The following is a 16,346-nucleotide window of genomic DNA, read 5'->3' on the forward strand; positions in this document are numbered from 1 at the left end:
GCAACTTATTTACGCTTCAATTTGCTTTAATCAAGAAACTATCTTATAAAGAGTACTTTCAATATTAAGTGTTGATAAAACTATGCTTTATTGTTTTTTTCTTACATGATATTTTAGATAAAATAAAAATTATATTTCACGATCGGTACTTTTACTCTCTCTCTCTCTCTCTTTCTAAAAAAATTGAAGAAAAAAATCGAAAAAGAAATCGAAGACCCAAAACATGACCTAAATTTTAACGGTGATCAACTTGAGACAAAGATAAGCAAAGTTGAATAAAAAATGTACGAAATTAAAACTTCGTTAATTGGAATAAAATTTTTCCAAGGAAAATTAGTCAGCAAATCGACCGAGAATTAAAATAAAAACAGTCGGCCTGGAAGATCACAATTGCCGAAACAATTTGCGAATTGCGGGTGTAGAGGGACCCAATGAGACATACAATGATGTTGTAAAAAAATAAAAAACTCTTATTAAAGAGGACCTTCAAATAAATGAACCAATAATCATAGAAAGAGCCTATCGGGTTTAAAAATTTAAAAACAAGTCGAGGACAATTATTTGCAAATTATTAAACTTGCAGGAAAAAGAAAACGTTCTGGCTATGGCAAGAAATCTTAAGGGAAAAAGTATCTTTATTAATGAAGACTTTAGTGAAGAAACTATGATAATCCGCAAGGAATTATATGCACAAGCAAAAATGCATCGAAGTCAAGGTAAATATGAGAAGGTAGTACACAACCGCCTGGTCGTAAAGAGAAATGTCAAGTATAAGCAACGCAACGACAAACAAAGATAAGTGAAAACAAATACTTTTGTATTGTTTTTATTTTTATTTTATTTATTGACTTTGATTAAAAATTATTAAGAAAATGATCTAATAAGAAAATGAGTTCAACTAACAAGAATAATAATAATTTATATTGAAAACTTAGAGTCTCTAATTTTTTTTAGTTCTCAAAGAGTTTAACTCTTTGAGAACTAACAAAAATGAATATAGTTTTTTGACTGAAATAACTATAAGCCTCGACAACTCATTCTATAAACCTGATAAGTGATAACCTGAGAAAAAACAATAAAGATTTTGGTATTTTAAGTATAAACATAAGATCAATGAATAAAAACTTTGAAGCTTTTAAACATTTTTATTACTCTATAAACTTGGGAAGATGCAAAGCTGTCTCTGTCAGAAAATTCTTTAAACAATTTATCATCATATAAAGTACAACAGTCAACAGCGTGTTGGAAGCATGGGAGGGGGCGTTGCAACCTATATTCTTGACAAGTTTGTATTTAAAGCAAAAAATACTTTTTGTAAAGCAAACAAACATATTGAAACTTTGTATATTAAAGTTCTAAATAAAACTGGTAAGCCTTTTTAAATCTCCTCGTTTTATCGACTACCATGCGGTAAGCAAATTAACTTTCATAATATAAGTGAATTAAAACTTATCTTTTTAATAGAAAACAGTATGTAGTCCTGGAGGAGTCAGGAGCTCTTGATATTGTATGAGAAGTACCTCAGTGATCAATCTTGGGACCTTTATTACTTTAATATATACCAATGATATGAATAAAGCTTCTCTTAAAATATCGCCAATTATGTATGCACACGATACAGGTTTATTCTACAACAACTCTAATGCAAAAATATTGTTCAAAACAATGAGCACTGAATTAGAAAGCTTTAACCAATGGTTTATAGCTAATAAATTATCATTAAGTTGTGAAAAAAAAAGTTTTTTTTCTTCCATAAAATAAGACAATCAACTAATTTTTCGTTAAAGTTGTCAATTAATAAAAATAAAATAAATTGAGTAAATCATACAAGGTTTTTGGGAGTAATATTTGATGAGAACCTATCATGGAAAAAATATATTAGCCTAAGTGTATTATAAAAATCTAGGCTCTTTCTTGATTATAAATCGCGCAAAATGCTTTACTTTAGTCTTGTTCATTGTCATCTCTCCTACACTAATATTATTTGGGCTAACACACATAAAACTAAAATAATTCGATTACATAGCCTACAAAAACGCGCATATAAAGCAGTTAACTATTTAAAGAGATTAGAAAGCCCTTCCTCTGTAATGAAATACATGAATATGTTAAATATATCAAAACTTAATTCGCTCAAATATTAATATTTATGTATAAATATAAGAATAACTTGCTGCCAAAAGTTTTATCTGATATTTTTACATCTGTTTTTTTTTTTACAAAAACACAATCTTCGGTCAAATATCAACCATAACTATCACTTGAGCAGAGTAAAATCACAAGTGTCCTCTCCTTAATTTCAGACATATATGTAAGTATGTTTGTATATGTGTGTGTATTTATGTGTATATGTATATACTCGTATGTATGCATATATGTATATGTGTGTATGTATAAATATACGTCTATATATATGTGTGTATATGTGTATGTATATGTGTGTGTACGTATGTATGTGTGTATGTATGTGTATTTGTGTTTATATTTATATGTTAACATGCTCCTATATCTTATATAGGAGCCTCTTATATATATATATACAGTGCCGTGGCTTGTGGATTTGCCCCTCCCCCCCCAAAAAAAAAAAAAAAACAACTAGCCATTACGGCCCCAATTTTTTTTTTTCTTCTTCTAAAAAAGTGAATAAACCTTACAGATTACTTCAAAACAGCTGGGTACCTGACATATTTTAACGTCGCCGTTCATAAGACTAAATGCAATCAAATTAACGCTGAAATTCAATTAGATATATTTTATAATTGTTAAATTGATATAGAGTTATTAGTGAAGAGTTTCTTTAACTATTGTAAATGCATTACGCAGATAATAGAAGTATGTCGCAAACCATCAAAAAAAGGAATTGCGACGTGTTTTCATGCTTGCAAACTCATTTATTATGCCTTCATAACTTAATGTTCTTGCAACCTCGTTCTCAATAGACAGCATTGCTAAGAAAGACAAACGTTCATCGACCATTGTTGACCTATTTAAAAATACAAAGAAATAAAGCTACACGTATTTATGTATAATGAAGCAAGATTATTTATACTAACCTATGAAATGTTTTAATTAGTTTTAACTTGCTGAAGCTACGTTCTGCACTTGCAACAGTAACTGTTAAAGTAAGAATGATTCGTAACGCAATTACTAGATTGGGATAAGTTTCTTGCAGCTCTTCTTTGTAGATGCAGTTTAGGAAGTCATATGCAGATTTTAGGAGAGCATTTTTTTCCTCCTTTATAACTATGACAAAACGTTTTAACTCCGATTCTAAATCCTCAGAATCTATATCAGCAAGCTTTATTTGCAAATTTTTGCAATAAGCAGACAGAGAATTTTCATTACAAGCTTTGATAAGACTCTCAGATCGGTAAAGAAAGTCATAAAGCTTTGTGACAACGCTGATCTGTTCAAAACGCTCTTTTACTGATGCAATTTACATATCAATAAGTGTCAAAAAGAAATCTGCTTTATACTGATGATCAGGTTGCCAAGTGTGATCAGCACACTCGTATGAATAAATCGATTTTTTTTTCGTGAACGCACCATCAAAAAAACCTTTTCAATGCCTAATACTTCTGCGATTTCTGATGCCTTAACACGTGCGTCAGAAAATCCATTTTCGCGATACTCATAAAGAAACGCTTTTGTTGCATTTATTTCACTAGCTAATATGTCGAGAGAGGTTGCAGAAGACTGAAGCAGCTTACTTGATTTGTTAATTTGAAATAAAACGTCATACCAAATAATGATTGATAATAAGAAAAACCATGTTCTAATATATTCTGTCAGCGATCGTACTTCTGTGGCTGTTGCCCCATCTCTTTTTTCTAAGGCATGTTCTTGCAATTTTTCAAGTGCCTCTAAGATTTCTTTTAAATAGAAGCGAAGTGGTTTAACACAGTTTATTCTACTTTCCCATGTGGTATCTGATTGTGGCTTGACTGAAATTGCCACGCATGATTTTAAAATTTCCCATCGAGGAGACGATGAAAAGAGCGTGTATAACCTTGAAAGAACACCAAAAAAAGAAATTGCACTGATGGATGATAGTGCACCATCAACAATAACAAGATTGAGTGAATGGTTAGCACATGGAACATATAAGGCCTTAGGATTCATTTCCAGAAACCTTGCTTAAACACCTTTTACTTTTACTTTCATATTAGCACCATTATCGTAAGATTGACCTCGACAGTCTAAAATGTTTAGATCCCAATTTTTTGCCTGATTTAAAAATGCATTGAAAAGCCCTTTTCCAGTGGTATCATTTACTGTGAGATATCCAAAGAAATTTTCGGAAATATCGATACCTACTCCAGGAGTACATGTTACTGATCGCAGAATAATGCTCATTTGTTCTTTGTGCGAAACGTCTGGCGTACAATCTAAATTAATAGAATAGTATTTTGCCTTTTTTACCTTAGAAAGGTTTTTGGATTCAATCTCCCTGGCTAAAAGTCTAATCAACTCGTTCTGTGTGTCATTGCTCAAGTAGTGCTCCTTGGTTCCTTTGCATAAGCTCATTGAGAACGGTATCATACTTAGCCAGTAATTCAAACACCCCAAGAAAGTTTCGATTGCTCTTTGAACCAATGGCTGTGTCTGAACCACGGAATGCAAGATTTCTTGCAGAAAGAAATAAGGTAATGTCTAGTATCCTTTCTAACACAGCCCTCCAAAATATCCGCTCTTTATGAAGTAACTTTTGTTGTTTCTTGTCTATGGTAGCTTGATTTGCAATGCCTGCGTTACCAAAATTGAGGAAAAAGAAATTAAGAAAAAAAAAGTAACAAAGCAATAAATTAAAGAAAATATCAGTTAACCTTTTTTGTAAAGTCATCCATTGTTCAAAGCACTTGAAATGTGCACTGCATGTTTCGTGTTCTTTAAGTTTTTTTGACAAGCCTTCCCAAGTGTTCATTCCTTGCCGGAATGGTGAAAAAGTTATCCCAAAAAGTTTGCAACAAAAACAAAACACTTTATTGCTGTTCAAAGAATATATGAGCCAAGTGCGTTCAAAGATTTCTCCATTCTTCATCTTCCGGTTATAATAATTCAGTGAAAATCGTCTTCTTTCTAAATTGTATGGAAAATCAATTTCTATCTTTTTGAAACCACGTTTAACAATGTCACACCTCTGCGCGTAAGAAACATTATCTGGCCACTCAGAAGGATCATCACTGAGAAAAATAGGCGGAATTGTTATGGCATTTGACGTAGACTCGCATATCAACCTATCTGACTCTACTCTATTATTCAAATAATGACAATCAGAATTATTTGTAGTTTCTGTTGGTATCGAAACACTTCTAGTCTGAACTAATGGTTTCAAAAAATGTGTTAGCTTGGGGTAATTTGCGATTTCCTCCCTGGCTGCAGCTTTTTCTCTTCTCTTAGTGGCACCACTTTTCACTTTTTTCATACCAATAATTATATCGTGATATACTATCGAAATATAATTATAAACTTTTGGAAACCTTCATTGTTTTTTTGTTTTTTTATATAAAAAACTAACAACGCATAATAATAATAATAATAATAATAATAATAATAATAATAATAATAATAATAATAATAATAATAATAACAATAATAATAATAATAATAATAATAATAATAATAGTAATAATAATAATAACAATAATAACAAAAAAATCAGTTCAATGATAATGGCCTTATAACCATTTGAACTTTAAAATAAACAAATGCAAAGCGTAATAGTTTTCAAATGCATTTGTTTCTTTAAAAACAATGCGTATGATTTAATTGAAACAAATAATAGACTTTTTATTTCATAGTATTAAAGCAAAAGTAATAACATATAGAACAGTAACAAGGCCTTCTTAAACTTTTTTTAAGAAGGCCTTGAATAGTAATAGTTTAAGAAGGCCTTGTTAAAGTTAAAGTTAAAGTTTAAGAAGGCCTTGAATAGTAATAATATAAATTATTACCGAGATAAATTGTGAATCGCCAAAAATAAAAAGCGATTTATAATTTATAAATAAATAAACATTGAAATATGTAATCTAAATAATAATATATTCGCACCTAATAAAATATGCGAATTAGAGAATATGTTTCTTCGCACGATTGACTATTGCTTTTGACACGATTGCTTAATGGTTTCTCTTTAACGGTTTGACAGATTTTTATAAAGCTCACGTTTTTCATAAAATTCGGACCTCGAGAGTTAAACATTTTTTTTCTTTTTTTTCTACATGAAAAATATTATTGCTTTTTTCACGCTTGCTTAATTTTGGTAATATCGTGTTTAAAAGCCCATGTTTTTCTATTAATAGTAACAGCAACTATATATATATATTCAAATATTCTTATTATAAAAAATACAAAAAAAAAATAATTTCAAATTACAAAAAGGGCCCCTAAAAATCCTAGCCCCCCCCCCCCAGTTGGGGTGTGTGGGGGAGCCTAGCCACGGTTCTGTATATATATATAAATATATATATAAATATATATATATATATATATATATATATATATATATATATATATATATATATATATATATATATATATATATATATATTATTATTATTATTATTTTATTAACATCAATTAATACGAGTTTCTCTCGATACTAAATTTATTTTTATTTTTATTAAAGAAATTTTCGCTGGATTGTTGTGACCAGCGTCTTCAGCTTTAAAATTTTTTTTTTTTTTTTTTTTTCTCCATGCTTTATATAAGGTTACTTTCTATATATATATGTTTGTCTGCCACAAAATTTGAAATCAACTTTTGAAAGCTTTTTTCTCAACCAATTTTGCTCAAATTTTGCACACTTAATCATTTTCGATGACAATACAAGGAAATGGAAAACTTTGACCAAAAAAAAGTTAATTAAGTTAACAAAAATTTAATTTGTATTTCCCCATACATTTTATTTATTTGATATGAATTGCGTATTACGTCACAAAAATCATTGATTTGCAAATTATTTGTAGTTTCGAAGACATTAAAGCGCAGCGATTCAAAACCTATTGTTTTTTCCATGCTTTATATAAGGTTACTTTCTATATATATATTTTACTTTCTATATATATATTTATATAATTTATATTATATATTTATATAAATATATATATATATATTTATATTTATATATATATATATATATATATATATATATATATATATATATATATATATATATATATATATATATATATATATATATATGCTTTTTACTTTATATATATATTTTTCCATGCTTTATTTTAAAAGAACACTGAATTAATAAATAAAAAATTTAAAAACGTAACAGTAATTTTTCCTTCGACAAAAGATAACAAAAAAAGAATTTCTAGGCCCAATAGAATTCTGCTTGCATAAAGCATGGATTTGAAAAAAGAATTTTTTTTTCATTTACTAGTTGTATCTTATTTTTAAAACGGCAGTTTTATTTTATGTCAATGGGATAGCTTCATCTTTTTCTGACGTAAGTGCGCCATAAATGGCGTCCAAAATTTTGTTGACACATATTGACCCTCGTCTAAATTGATACCGTTTTGTTGAGGGGTACATTGGTGGTACTGTATTTTGAGTGCCTCACAAACTTTCCTATCAAACTTTTTAATATCAACTTTTAAAGTTCTGCAACTGTCCCAGTTAATTTGTTGTGAACAATGTCTCATGTGTGTAGCTAATGCAGATCGTTCTGTTTTATTTCCAATTGTACTGTTTTTGTGTTGCTGCATGCGTGTTTTTATTTGCATTTTTGTTTCACCTATATACTTTTTGTTACAATGACATTTAATAAGGTAGACTCCTGGGTGGCTGTTCATTTGTAGTTTAGATTTATTTCTTGATGTTAATATTGCTTCTAGGTTCAGGTTTGATTTAAAGACCGTTTTATATCCTGCCTTCCTAAACACCTTGCGTAATTTGGGAGACAATATTGGTACCCAGGGAAATTCATATTTACCACTTTTGTTATTTATTATGGATATGTCTAGAAAATTTAGTGTTTTTTTGTCATTTTCAAATTCGATAGTATATTGTATTTTTGGATGCTGTTGATTAAGTATTGTCTTAAATTGCTCAGCATGGGCAACGTTAGAGACTCTAGCATGACTGTCATCTACGTATCTATAAAATGACAAAAAAACACTAAATTTTCTAGACATTTCCATAATAAATAACAAAAGTGGTAAATATGAATTTAAAATACACAGAAAAAATGCAGTTACTAACATTCAAGTTAAGGCAACATCAAACCATGACCCACAAATTTTAAATGGAATATTCAAGGGCTTCGTACATAGAGCATTTAATGTATGCAGTCAAAAACATATAGAAAATGAACTGAAATTCCTTATTCAAGTATTTGTCGAAAATGGCTACAAACAATCTAATCTCATAAAAATCATAAAAGAAATAAAACGAAAGAACAAAAAATCACTAGTGACTACTAAAAACAATGAAAACATCACCAGTACGTATCCAACAATTTCATTACCTTGGGTACCAATATTGTCTCCTAAATTACGCAAGGTGTTTAGGAAGGCAGGATATAAAACGGTCTTTAAATCAAACCTGAACCTAGAAGCAATATTAACATCAAGAAATAAATCTAAACTACAAATGAACAGCCACCCAGGAGTCTACCTTATTAAATGTCATTGTAACAAAAAGTATATAGGTGAAACAAAAATGCAAATAAAAACACGCATGCAGCAACACAAAAACAGTACAATTGGAAATAAAACAGAACGATCTGCATTAGCTACACACATGAGACATTGTTCACAACAAATTAACTGGGACAGTTGCAGAACTTTAAAAGTTGATGCTAAAAAGTTTGATAGGAAAGTTCGTGAGGCACTCGAAATACAGTACCACCAATGTGCCCCTCAACAAAACGGTATCAATTTAGACGAGGGTCAATATGTGTCAACAAAATTTTGGACGCCATTTATGACGCACTTACGTCAGAAAAAGATGAAGCCATCCCATTGACATAAAATAAAACTGCCGTTTTAAAAATAAGATACAAAAAAACAAAAAAAACAAAAAAAAAAAACAAAAAAAAAAAAACTTTAAAACTGAAGACGCTGGTCACAACAATCCAGCGAAAATTTTTTTAATAAAGATAAAAATAAATTTAGTATCGAGAGAAACTCGTATTAATTGATGTTTATAAAATAATAATTTACATACTCTCATACATGATGTCTACATTCAAAAATATATATATATATATATATATATATATATATATATATATATATATATATATATATATATATATATATATATATATATATATATAAGATATAGGAGTTTTATATATAAAAACAGAAAGACAAATATTAACAATATGTCAGCAAAAACTATTTAGGAAAATAGTGTTTCGTTTATCAAATGAACTAAAATGGAGTTATAATAACAGTTACGCAGTCAATGAAGCAATTTCGGCTTGAATTTTGTTTACTATTTTATGTTGGACTTGTTCGCATGCAAAATAATATATATATATATATATATATATATATATATATATATATATTATATATATATATATATATATATATATATATATATATATATATATATATCAGAGTAATGGCTTCTAACATTTTAAGATATGAAAAGATGTTAAATTTTAGGAAGCCTTATATTGAACATAGATTTGAGTTTATTAAATTTATTTTCAGATAAAATAAATCCTTATCATAACAGATGATGGAAACGAGGCAATCGTTATGCGTGGCAAAAAGATTATTTCACGAAGTTTTTCATTTTCTGACGCCGTGCTTGGACTTATTGGAATACACTATGTAATGGACATGGATTATGACGCCCATGTCATGACGGCATACACAATTTACATTATATTTTACACTTGGATTATATTTTATTTAAAGATAAAGGCTCAACAGAAGCTTGTTTGAGTGAGATGAGTTGCCAATAGGATGAGTATTGCCGCTACAAGCAATAACAATAACTGGACATTTCAAAGAACAACAAGTTTTACTTCAACGATAAGAGTTGTTTAAATGTATAATTAATTTTTGAATATTCTTATTTTATATCATACTAATTTTAAAATGTTTCATTTTTTCTATAGAAAAAATGCTCTTGTTATATTGTTTAACAGTTCACGGAAAATATTATTGAAACAAGAAAATAGAATCTTATTTTAAGCAAAAATGTCCTTGAAATAAGAAAAAATTTCTTATTAATAAAAAGATAAATCTTAAAACAAGAGAAAAAAAATCTTTATTTGAGCAAAAATATTCTTAAAACAAGAAAAAAAAATTCTTATTTTAAGAAAAAAAATTCTTGAAACAAGAAAAAAAAATTCTTATTTTAAGAAAAAAATTCTTGAAACAAGAAAAAATATTTTTACGTGGCGGACAAGTTTTTTTTTTTCTTGTTTTAAGACTTTTTTTGCTTAAAACAAGAATCGTGGATTTTGCTGTGTGTTATAATGATGTTATAAAATCTAAGAATTTTACAATACATTCTATAACATATATAGAGTAAAAATATATTATTAAAATTTAACTCCAATACATGTAAAATTAAGCCAACATTTATACAGCGTTGAGCAACGTAAAATACGTCGTATCAACTAAAAATACAACGTTAAATCAACGTAGTTGATTTGAATCTTATTATTAAGAACAAAACAAGTTATTGTCAGTTTTTTTACGATTTTAGTCGGGTATTTGACACAATTCAGTCGGGTAAGTTTTAGTTTTGAGGACATTTTTTTTTTTTTAAGAAACCAGTTGGTACTTTTAAGGATTCACCTCCCCCCCCCCCTCTTTCCTTCTCCCTTAATTTGTTTTTAGAATTGTTTCTGTGTGTGCTAGCTGGGTATTGCTGCAAATTTTAGTCAAAAGAAAGATCACCTACAAATAAATTATACCGTGATTTTTGTACACTTGCTTTAATTCATTTAAATTTAAAAAGTTGTTTAAAACTTTTTAAAATTTAATGCAATTTTTCAAATATATAAATAGTATTGTAAACAACACTATTTATATATTTGAAAATATTCACCAAATAAAAAGATACTAAGAACAAAGGTAAGGTATGTATGTATGTATGTTTATACTATATATGTATCATTAAAAAGATGATTTGCGTCAATCATATTCTGAAATTTGAATGTTTTATTATTTTTAAAACTACGTTTTGCCTTGTTTGCCGCCACTAAAAATATACCTTGTTTGCCGCCGCTAAAAGCATACCTTGTTAGCCGCCAAATATACGTTGTTAGCCGCCACTAAAAAGCACGTACGTCCTTATGTATTTATTCCAGAAGTACGTCCTCATGTATTTATTCCTACCTGCCTATCGCGGCTTAGATCGGCAGGAATAAATCAATTAAAAGTTTAAGTTTGTAGGAAAATCCCATGAAAAACATCAGAATATATTAATAGTATTATAGTTTGTTATAGTTAGTATTATTGTATTTTACTGTTCAATTATTGTTTATTATAATTAAAACATTACTCTCCTTCTACTTAATCCAACAATTATTTGTTACAAACTTTATAAAGAAATCATGTATGTTTTAAATAAATAAAATAATCGAGTATCAATGTTTGCTTATTTTTTATAGATAATTCAAACGGTGTTATCCCTAGTTTGGTCGTCAAGTAAGGGTTTCCACCACGAACTGTTATACTATGAACCATTTTCAAGTTGTTTAAAATAATTGCTAAGTGTAACGCGGTCCAACCATCATTTGAGCTTTCGTTCACATGTGAGTTGTGTTGTAATAAAAATGTTAGTGCTGAAATATTTTCACCCATAACGGCAGCATGCAAGGGAATAAATCCAGACTCGTCTTGTTGAGAAATTGAACAGCCATTTTTTATTAGCGCTTTAAGACACTTATCGCAGCATTTGAATGCTGCATCATGCATTAAAAAATTCGGGTAACATCCAAGGTCATAGATTCTTTTTTTTAATATTGTCCTTATGGTTTTACAAGAGTGTATCTGAATGTTATTTTGTAAATAATCGTGAAACACTTGTCGACGATCATGTTTCCTAATGTTCGGTAGAATCAAAGAAGGCGAACTAAACGATCTTTTACTTTTTTGATTTTCATTATGTACATGAACATTGTTTGACTTGTTATTATGTATAATATTTAAAACACTACTTGTTCTTCGATTATTAATACTATTTTGTTCTTGTCCCGAACAAACAAAAAAAAAAATATTTTTTATGAAATTTTGCTTTTCATCTTTATCTATAAATTGTTTAAATCTTTCCGGTTGTTTGATGTATGAATTCAAACATGTTTGATCAAAATGATTGGTAGACTTGATTTTATTATTTACATCAATACAATCTCTATTTGCTTTGATACAAAACGATTGGGTTGTTTCATTAAGCAACATTGAGCTTCTAATCTGATCGAATTGATCAATTCCAAGAATATCAAACACTTTTTTCTTAGTTTTCCTGTATGAACAAGATTCATAATGTCGGTCCATAACGATGCCATGAGGAGTTTTAGAGGAAATCATGAAAACTTTGAGTATTACCAACTTTGAATTACGAGATACTTCTTAAAGCTGTTTTTTAGCTATTAGTTGTCAAAAAAAATGAAAAAAAATGTTTATATCAAATAGAATGCCGTTTTTGTTCTATTAAACAGAATACTTACTTTATTAAATATATGTTAAATATACTGAATTAAAATAGTGCTTACGAAAAAAAATAATTAAGAACCACAATTAACAAACAAACTATTAAGAAACAATGTTAAAAACCTATTAACAAATTTTATTTATGTATATATGTAAATTTATAGAAATAACAATGGTAATCTAATCTAAAACAGATCAAAGTTTTTATAAAAATATAAAAATATATATTATATAATGAGATATTTTAAACTAAATTACAAGTTATGACGGGTAGTCTTTAAGTAAAGACAAAAACATTTTAATAAATTAGTATATATAAAAAAATTTGTTTAACATATATAGTATAAACATCCTATTTATTTACTTTTAAAGAAAAAAAAAAGCTCAATAAAAAAACGAAAAATGTGTTTTTCTGGGAAAAGATTAAATAACTTACTCAAACCGAGCTTGTTTTTACTATACTGTGCTTAATAATAATGCAAATTCATTTTTTAAATAAAAATGTCACTAAAGTATACCATCATACGCATTGATGTTCCTTAACAAAAAAAAAAAATACTCAATTTGCAGGTATCGAGTGAAGCGCGTTATAACTTTTATTATTGTCTTGTCTCAGATTTACATTTTATGGTTTTAAAATGTGATTTTGGGAGGTCATAAGGAAACTGAAGTCTATCAGTAAACTTTAATTATGTCTCGTTTTAAAAGTTATTTTTAAATAACTTTATTTTTTAAAAGTTTAATGCATATATATATAAAATATATATATATATATATATGTATATATATATATATATATGCATATATATATATATATATATATATATATATATATATATATATATATATATATATATATATATATATATATATATATATATATATATATATAAATATATATAATATATATATTTTAATAATATATAGAATGTTATGTGAAAATATATATACAATTTAAAACTTGTTTTCATGTTTAGAAATGAAGCAACGTAACATTTATATTTTAGTAAAATTGTTTACCATAGGGTTATAGCACTTTCAATAATCGAAAGTTTTTATAAAAACAACAATTTATTTATATTTATTAAAAATTTAATATATTTATTAAAAATAACAATTTATTATTTATACTTTAATTATATATTAGTGTACTTTTAATATATGAGTATATTGATATGTTATGATATTTTATATTATAATATTTATATTTGGTGAAAAAGTGTTAAATGAAGAAACCATATCACTAATAGTAGAGTTGTTGTTCATAATTATGAATAAAATCATAATTAGAAAAACATGTCACCGTCTAGCTATCTTAATTAAAAAATTAAAAAAACAATCAAAAAATACTGTCAAAATTAACAATTAATAAAATAAAAAATCTTTAGAGTTTTTAAAGTAAAACGTTTATTACATAACAGTGTTGCATAGCAACAAACAAAGTTATTATTAGCTTTAAAGCCTCAAGTCTGTTTTCTATTTTGAAGTTATTCACGTTTTATGCTTAAAAATATTTAAGTTAATTACAAAATTTAGAAACTGAATAATGTTTATTCAATTAATGCATAGTTCATTTAATAATTATGCAATCTTTCCCAAAACTTATACAAACTAATTTTGTAATACTTCCATTTTGTATTATTTTTCAAAAATACGCTGTTGCTATGTAATTGTTATTATGCATACCATAAAAATAAATCTTTATAAAAAATTTGTTCAAGTGCTAAAAAAAGCGATTTAATTTTCATCATTACTACCTTATTCTAGCATCGTGTGTAGGAAACAAAAAACTAATGTTGCTAATGTTGATAAAGTTTGAGATGTATTTTACGTTTAATTTATTATTTAATATAGTTTTACAGTGTCTATATAGTTTTAAACCTAACTTAAAATATTTAACAAAGATATTTAATTAACGATAACTTTTATTTTGATTTGAAACGGTCATTTCAAATTAAAAGTTAAAAAGCAAGACCGTAATAAAAAAGTTCGTAGATGTAAGCGCACTCTATACACATTGTTGCGTGAATCCTTGGATAATTAAGTCAATGAATGAGTACACGCGCAACTAAAATGCCTCGCGCATACTTACGAAAATGAAAAATACAATAAAGAAAAATGTAAAAAAAAATGTTTACTACACTATAAACATTAAAACACAAATCATAGTTATAAAGAAAGTTGAATAATTTTAAAGTTGTTTAAAAATTAAAAAAATATATATAGATAAAAAGGGTTCAAGTTTACTTTTATAATTTTATAAAAAACGATAAAGTTTAATGAGGTTTCCTTAATTTATTTCCGTTAATATTAACAAGTTCCGCTATTTATAAACTTCAAATAACAAATTCCGCTTTTATAAATTCTCCGCAATTATATATCAACATAATGTAGGGTTTTGTTTATGTAACAAATACGTAATTAAAATTGTAATTATTGTAACCATAACATTTTAAAATACTTAAGGTATTTTTATTTAATTAAATGTCTCATTTTTTTCAAAAGTTCAAATGTTTGTAAGTTACGGCATGTTTATAAAAAGAAGTGTTGCGCAGCGTCGAGAAAATGTCGAAGTTTTTTTGTTTTGTTTTTTAAATGACGCTAAACAAAAGCGGCATATAACTTAGGTGGTGATAATTTTAATCTATAATAATGAGTTAAATGTCCATCTATCATTTCGTTTTGCTGATTTGGTAACTGAGTAGTCCAAGCAGCACAATTTAGTCGGCCCATCGTGTTTGTAGTTTTTTGGGCAAACAATGAGTTATAGCTAAACGTATGTTCGTGATGGCTTCTTATTGAGACAACGTTGACATAATTTACAAGATTTCTTATTATGTTAGTTATTATTAGTATTGCTTTATAAGAGATACGTTAATCTAATGTAGCGTTTTGTTTGGGTTATTATTGGGTTAACGTTATTGGGTTAACGTTATTGGGTTATTGGGTTAACGTTAACATTCCGCATGTTTCACTTCACCTTTTCAAGATGTAATTGAGAACTTGAAAGTTGTAATTAAGAAACGTAAGATGTAATTTAGAACACAAAAGATGTAATTAAGAAACGTAAGATGTAATTTAGAAGATGAAAGTTGTAATTGAGAAATGTAAGATGTAATTTCGAACATGAAAGTTGTAAATAAGAAATCGTAAGATGTAATTGAGAAAATAAAAGTTGTAATTGAGAAAAGTATAAAGAATACAAAGTTCTTTGTATTTTGAATTTTGTAGTCCTAATATACTTTGTAATTTAAGGCTGGAAATAATAATGTAAAATCAATAAAATATAAAAAGTCATGAAAAAGGCATAACTTAGGCGGTAACTGGAAAAATCCTATATGGTGTCAATTAAAGCTTTCTTTTATTTTTTTTTGTGAAAAATTTAATTGAGATTTTAGATGAATAATAAATAAAACACAAATAATTTATTTACATAAAAATTTAAATAAAGTCATTAAAAATCATTGCAATACTCAGTTAAGCACCAACTTGGACGTCTTCCATATTAAAAATGGATGCGTAATGCGTGGTCATATGTTGTACAGCGCGTGTACAATCACCTCCCATAATTGTATTTTTTGCCGCAGTAACAATTCTTTCTGAATACTGCGTTCGTTGTTCCATAATCCCAGCACCGAATACAGGTGGAATGCGAATAACATTTTTAACGTTTATTTTTATTTTGGACCAGATGGCCTCCACTGG

General features: G+C 27.4%; 2 protein-coding genes across 2 annotated transcripts; both read right to left on the bottom strand.

The window, feature by feature from the left end:
* Window positions 1-4,483: 4,483 nt before the first annotated feature.
* Window positions 4,484-5,425, bottom strand: LOC136090966 (uncharacterized). Its single transcript, XM_065817946.1, has one exon. It carries the CDS (start codon window positions 5,423-5,425, stop codon window positions 4,484-4,486), a length of 942 nt encoding a protein of 313 aa, XP_065674018.1.
* A 6,115-nt stretch (window positions 5,426-11,540) lies between these two features.
* LOC124806015 (uncharacterized) lies at window positions 11,541-12,485 on the bottom strand. The gene has a single exon (XM_065817947.1). It carries the CDS (start codon window positions 12,483-12,485, stop codon window positions 11,541-11,543), a length of 945 nt encoding a protein of 314 aa, XP_065674019.1.
* Window positions 12,486-16,346: the final 3,861 nt, after the last annotated feature.

The sequence above is a fragment of the Hydra vulgaris genome, chromosome 14, assembly GCF_038396675.1.
Source record: "Hydra vulgaris chromosome 14, alternate assembly HydraT2T_AEP".
Classification (NCBI taxonomy): Eukaryota; Metazoa; Cnidaria; class Hydrozoa; order Anthoathecata; family Hydridae; genus Hydra; species Hydra vulgaris.

What these genes read in the sequence shown, in the direction of transcription:
- LOC136090966 (XM_065817946.1), bottom strand. Translation starts at nt 5,425, where the DNA reads ATGAAAAAAGTGAAAAGTGGTGCCACTAAGAGAAGAGAAAAAGCTGCA.
- LOC124806015 (XM_065817947.1), bottom strand. Translation starts at nt 12,485, where the DNA reads ATGGACCGACATTATGAATCTTGTTCATACAGGAAAACTAAGAAAAAA.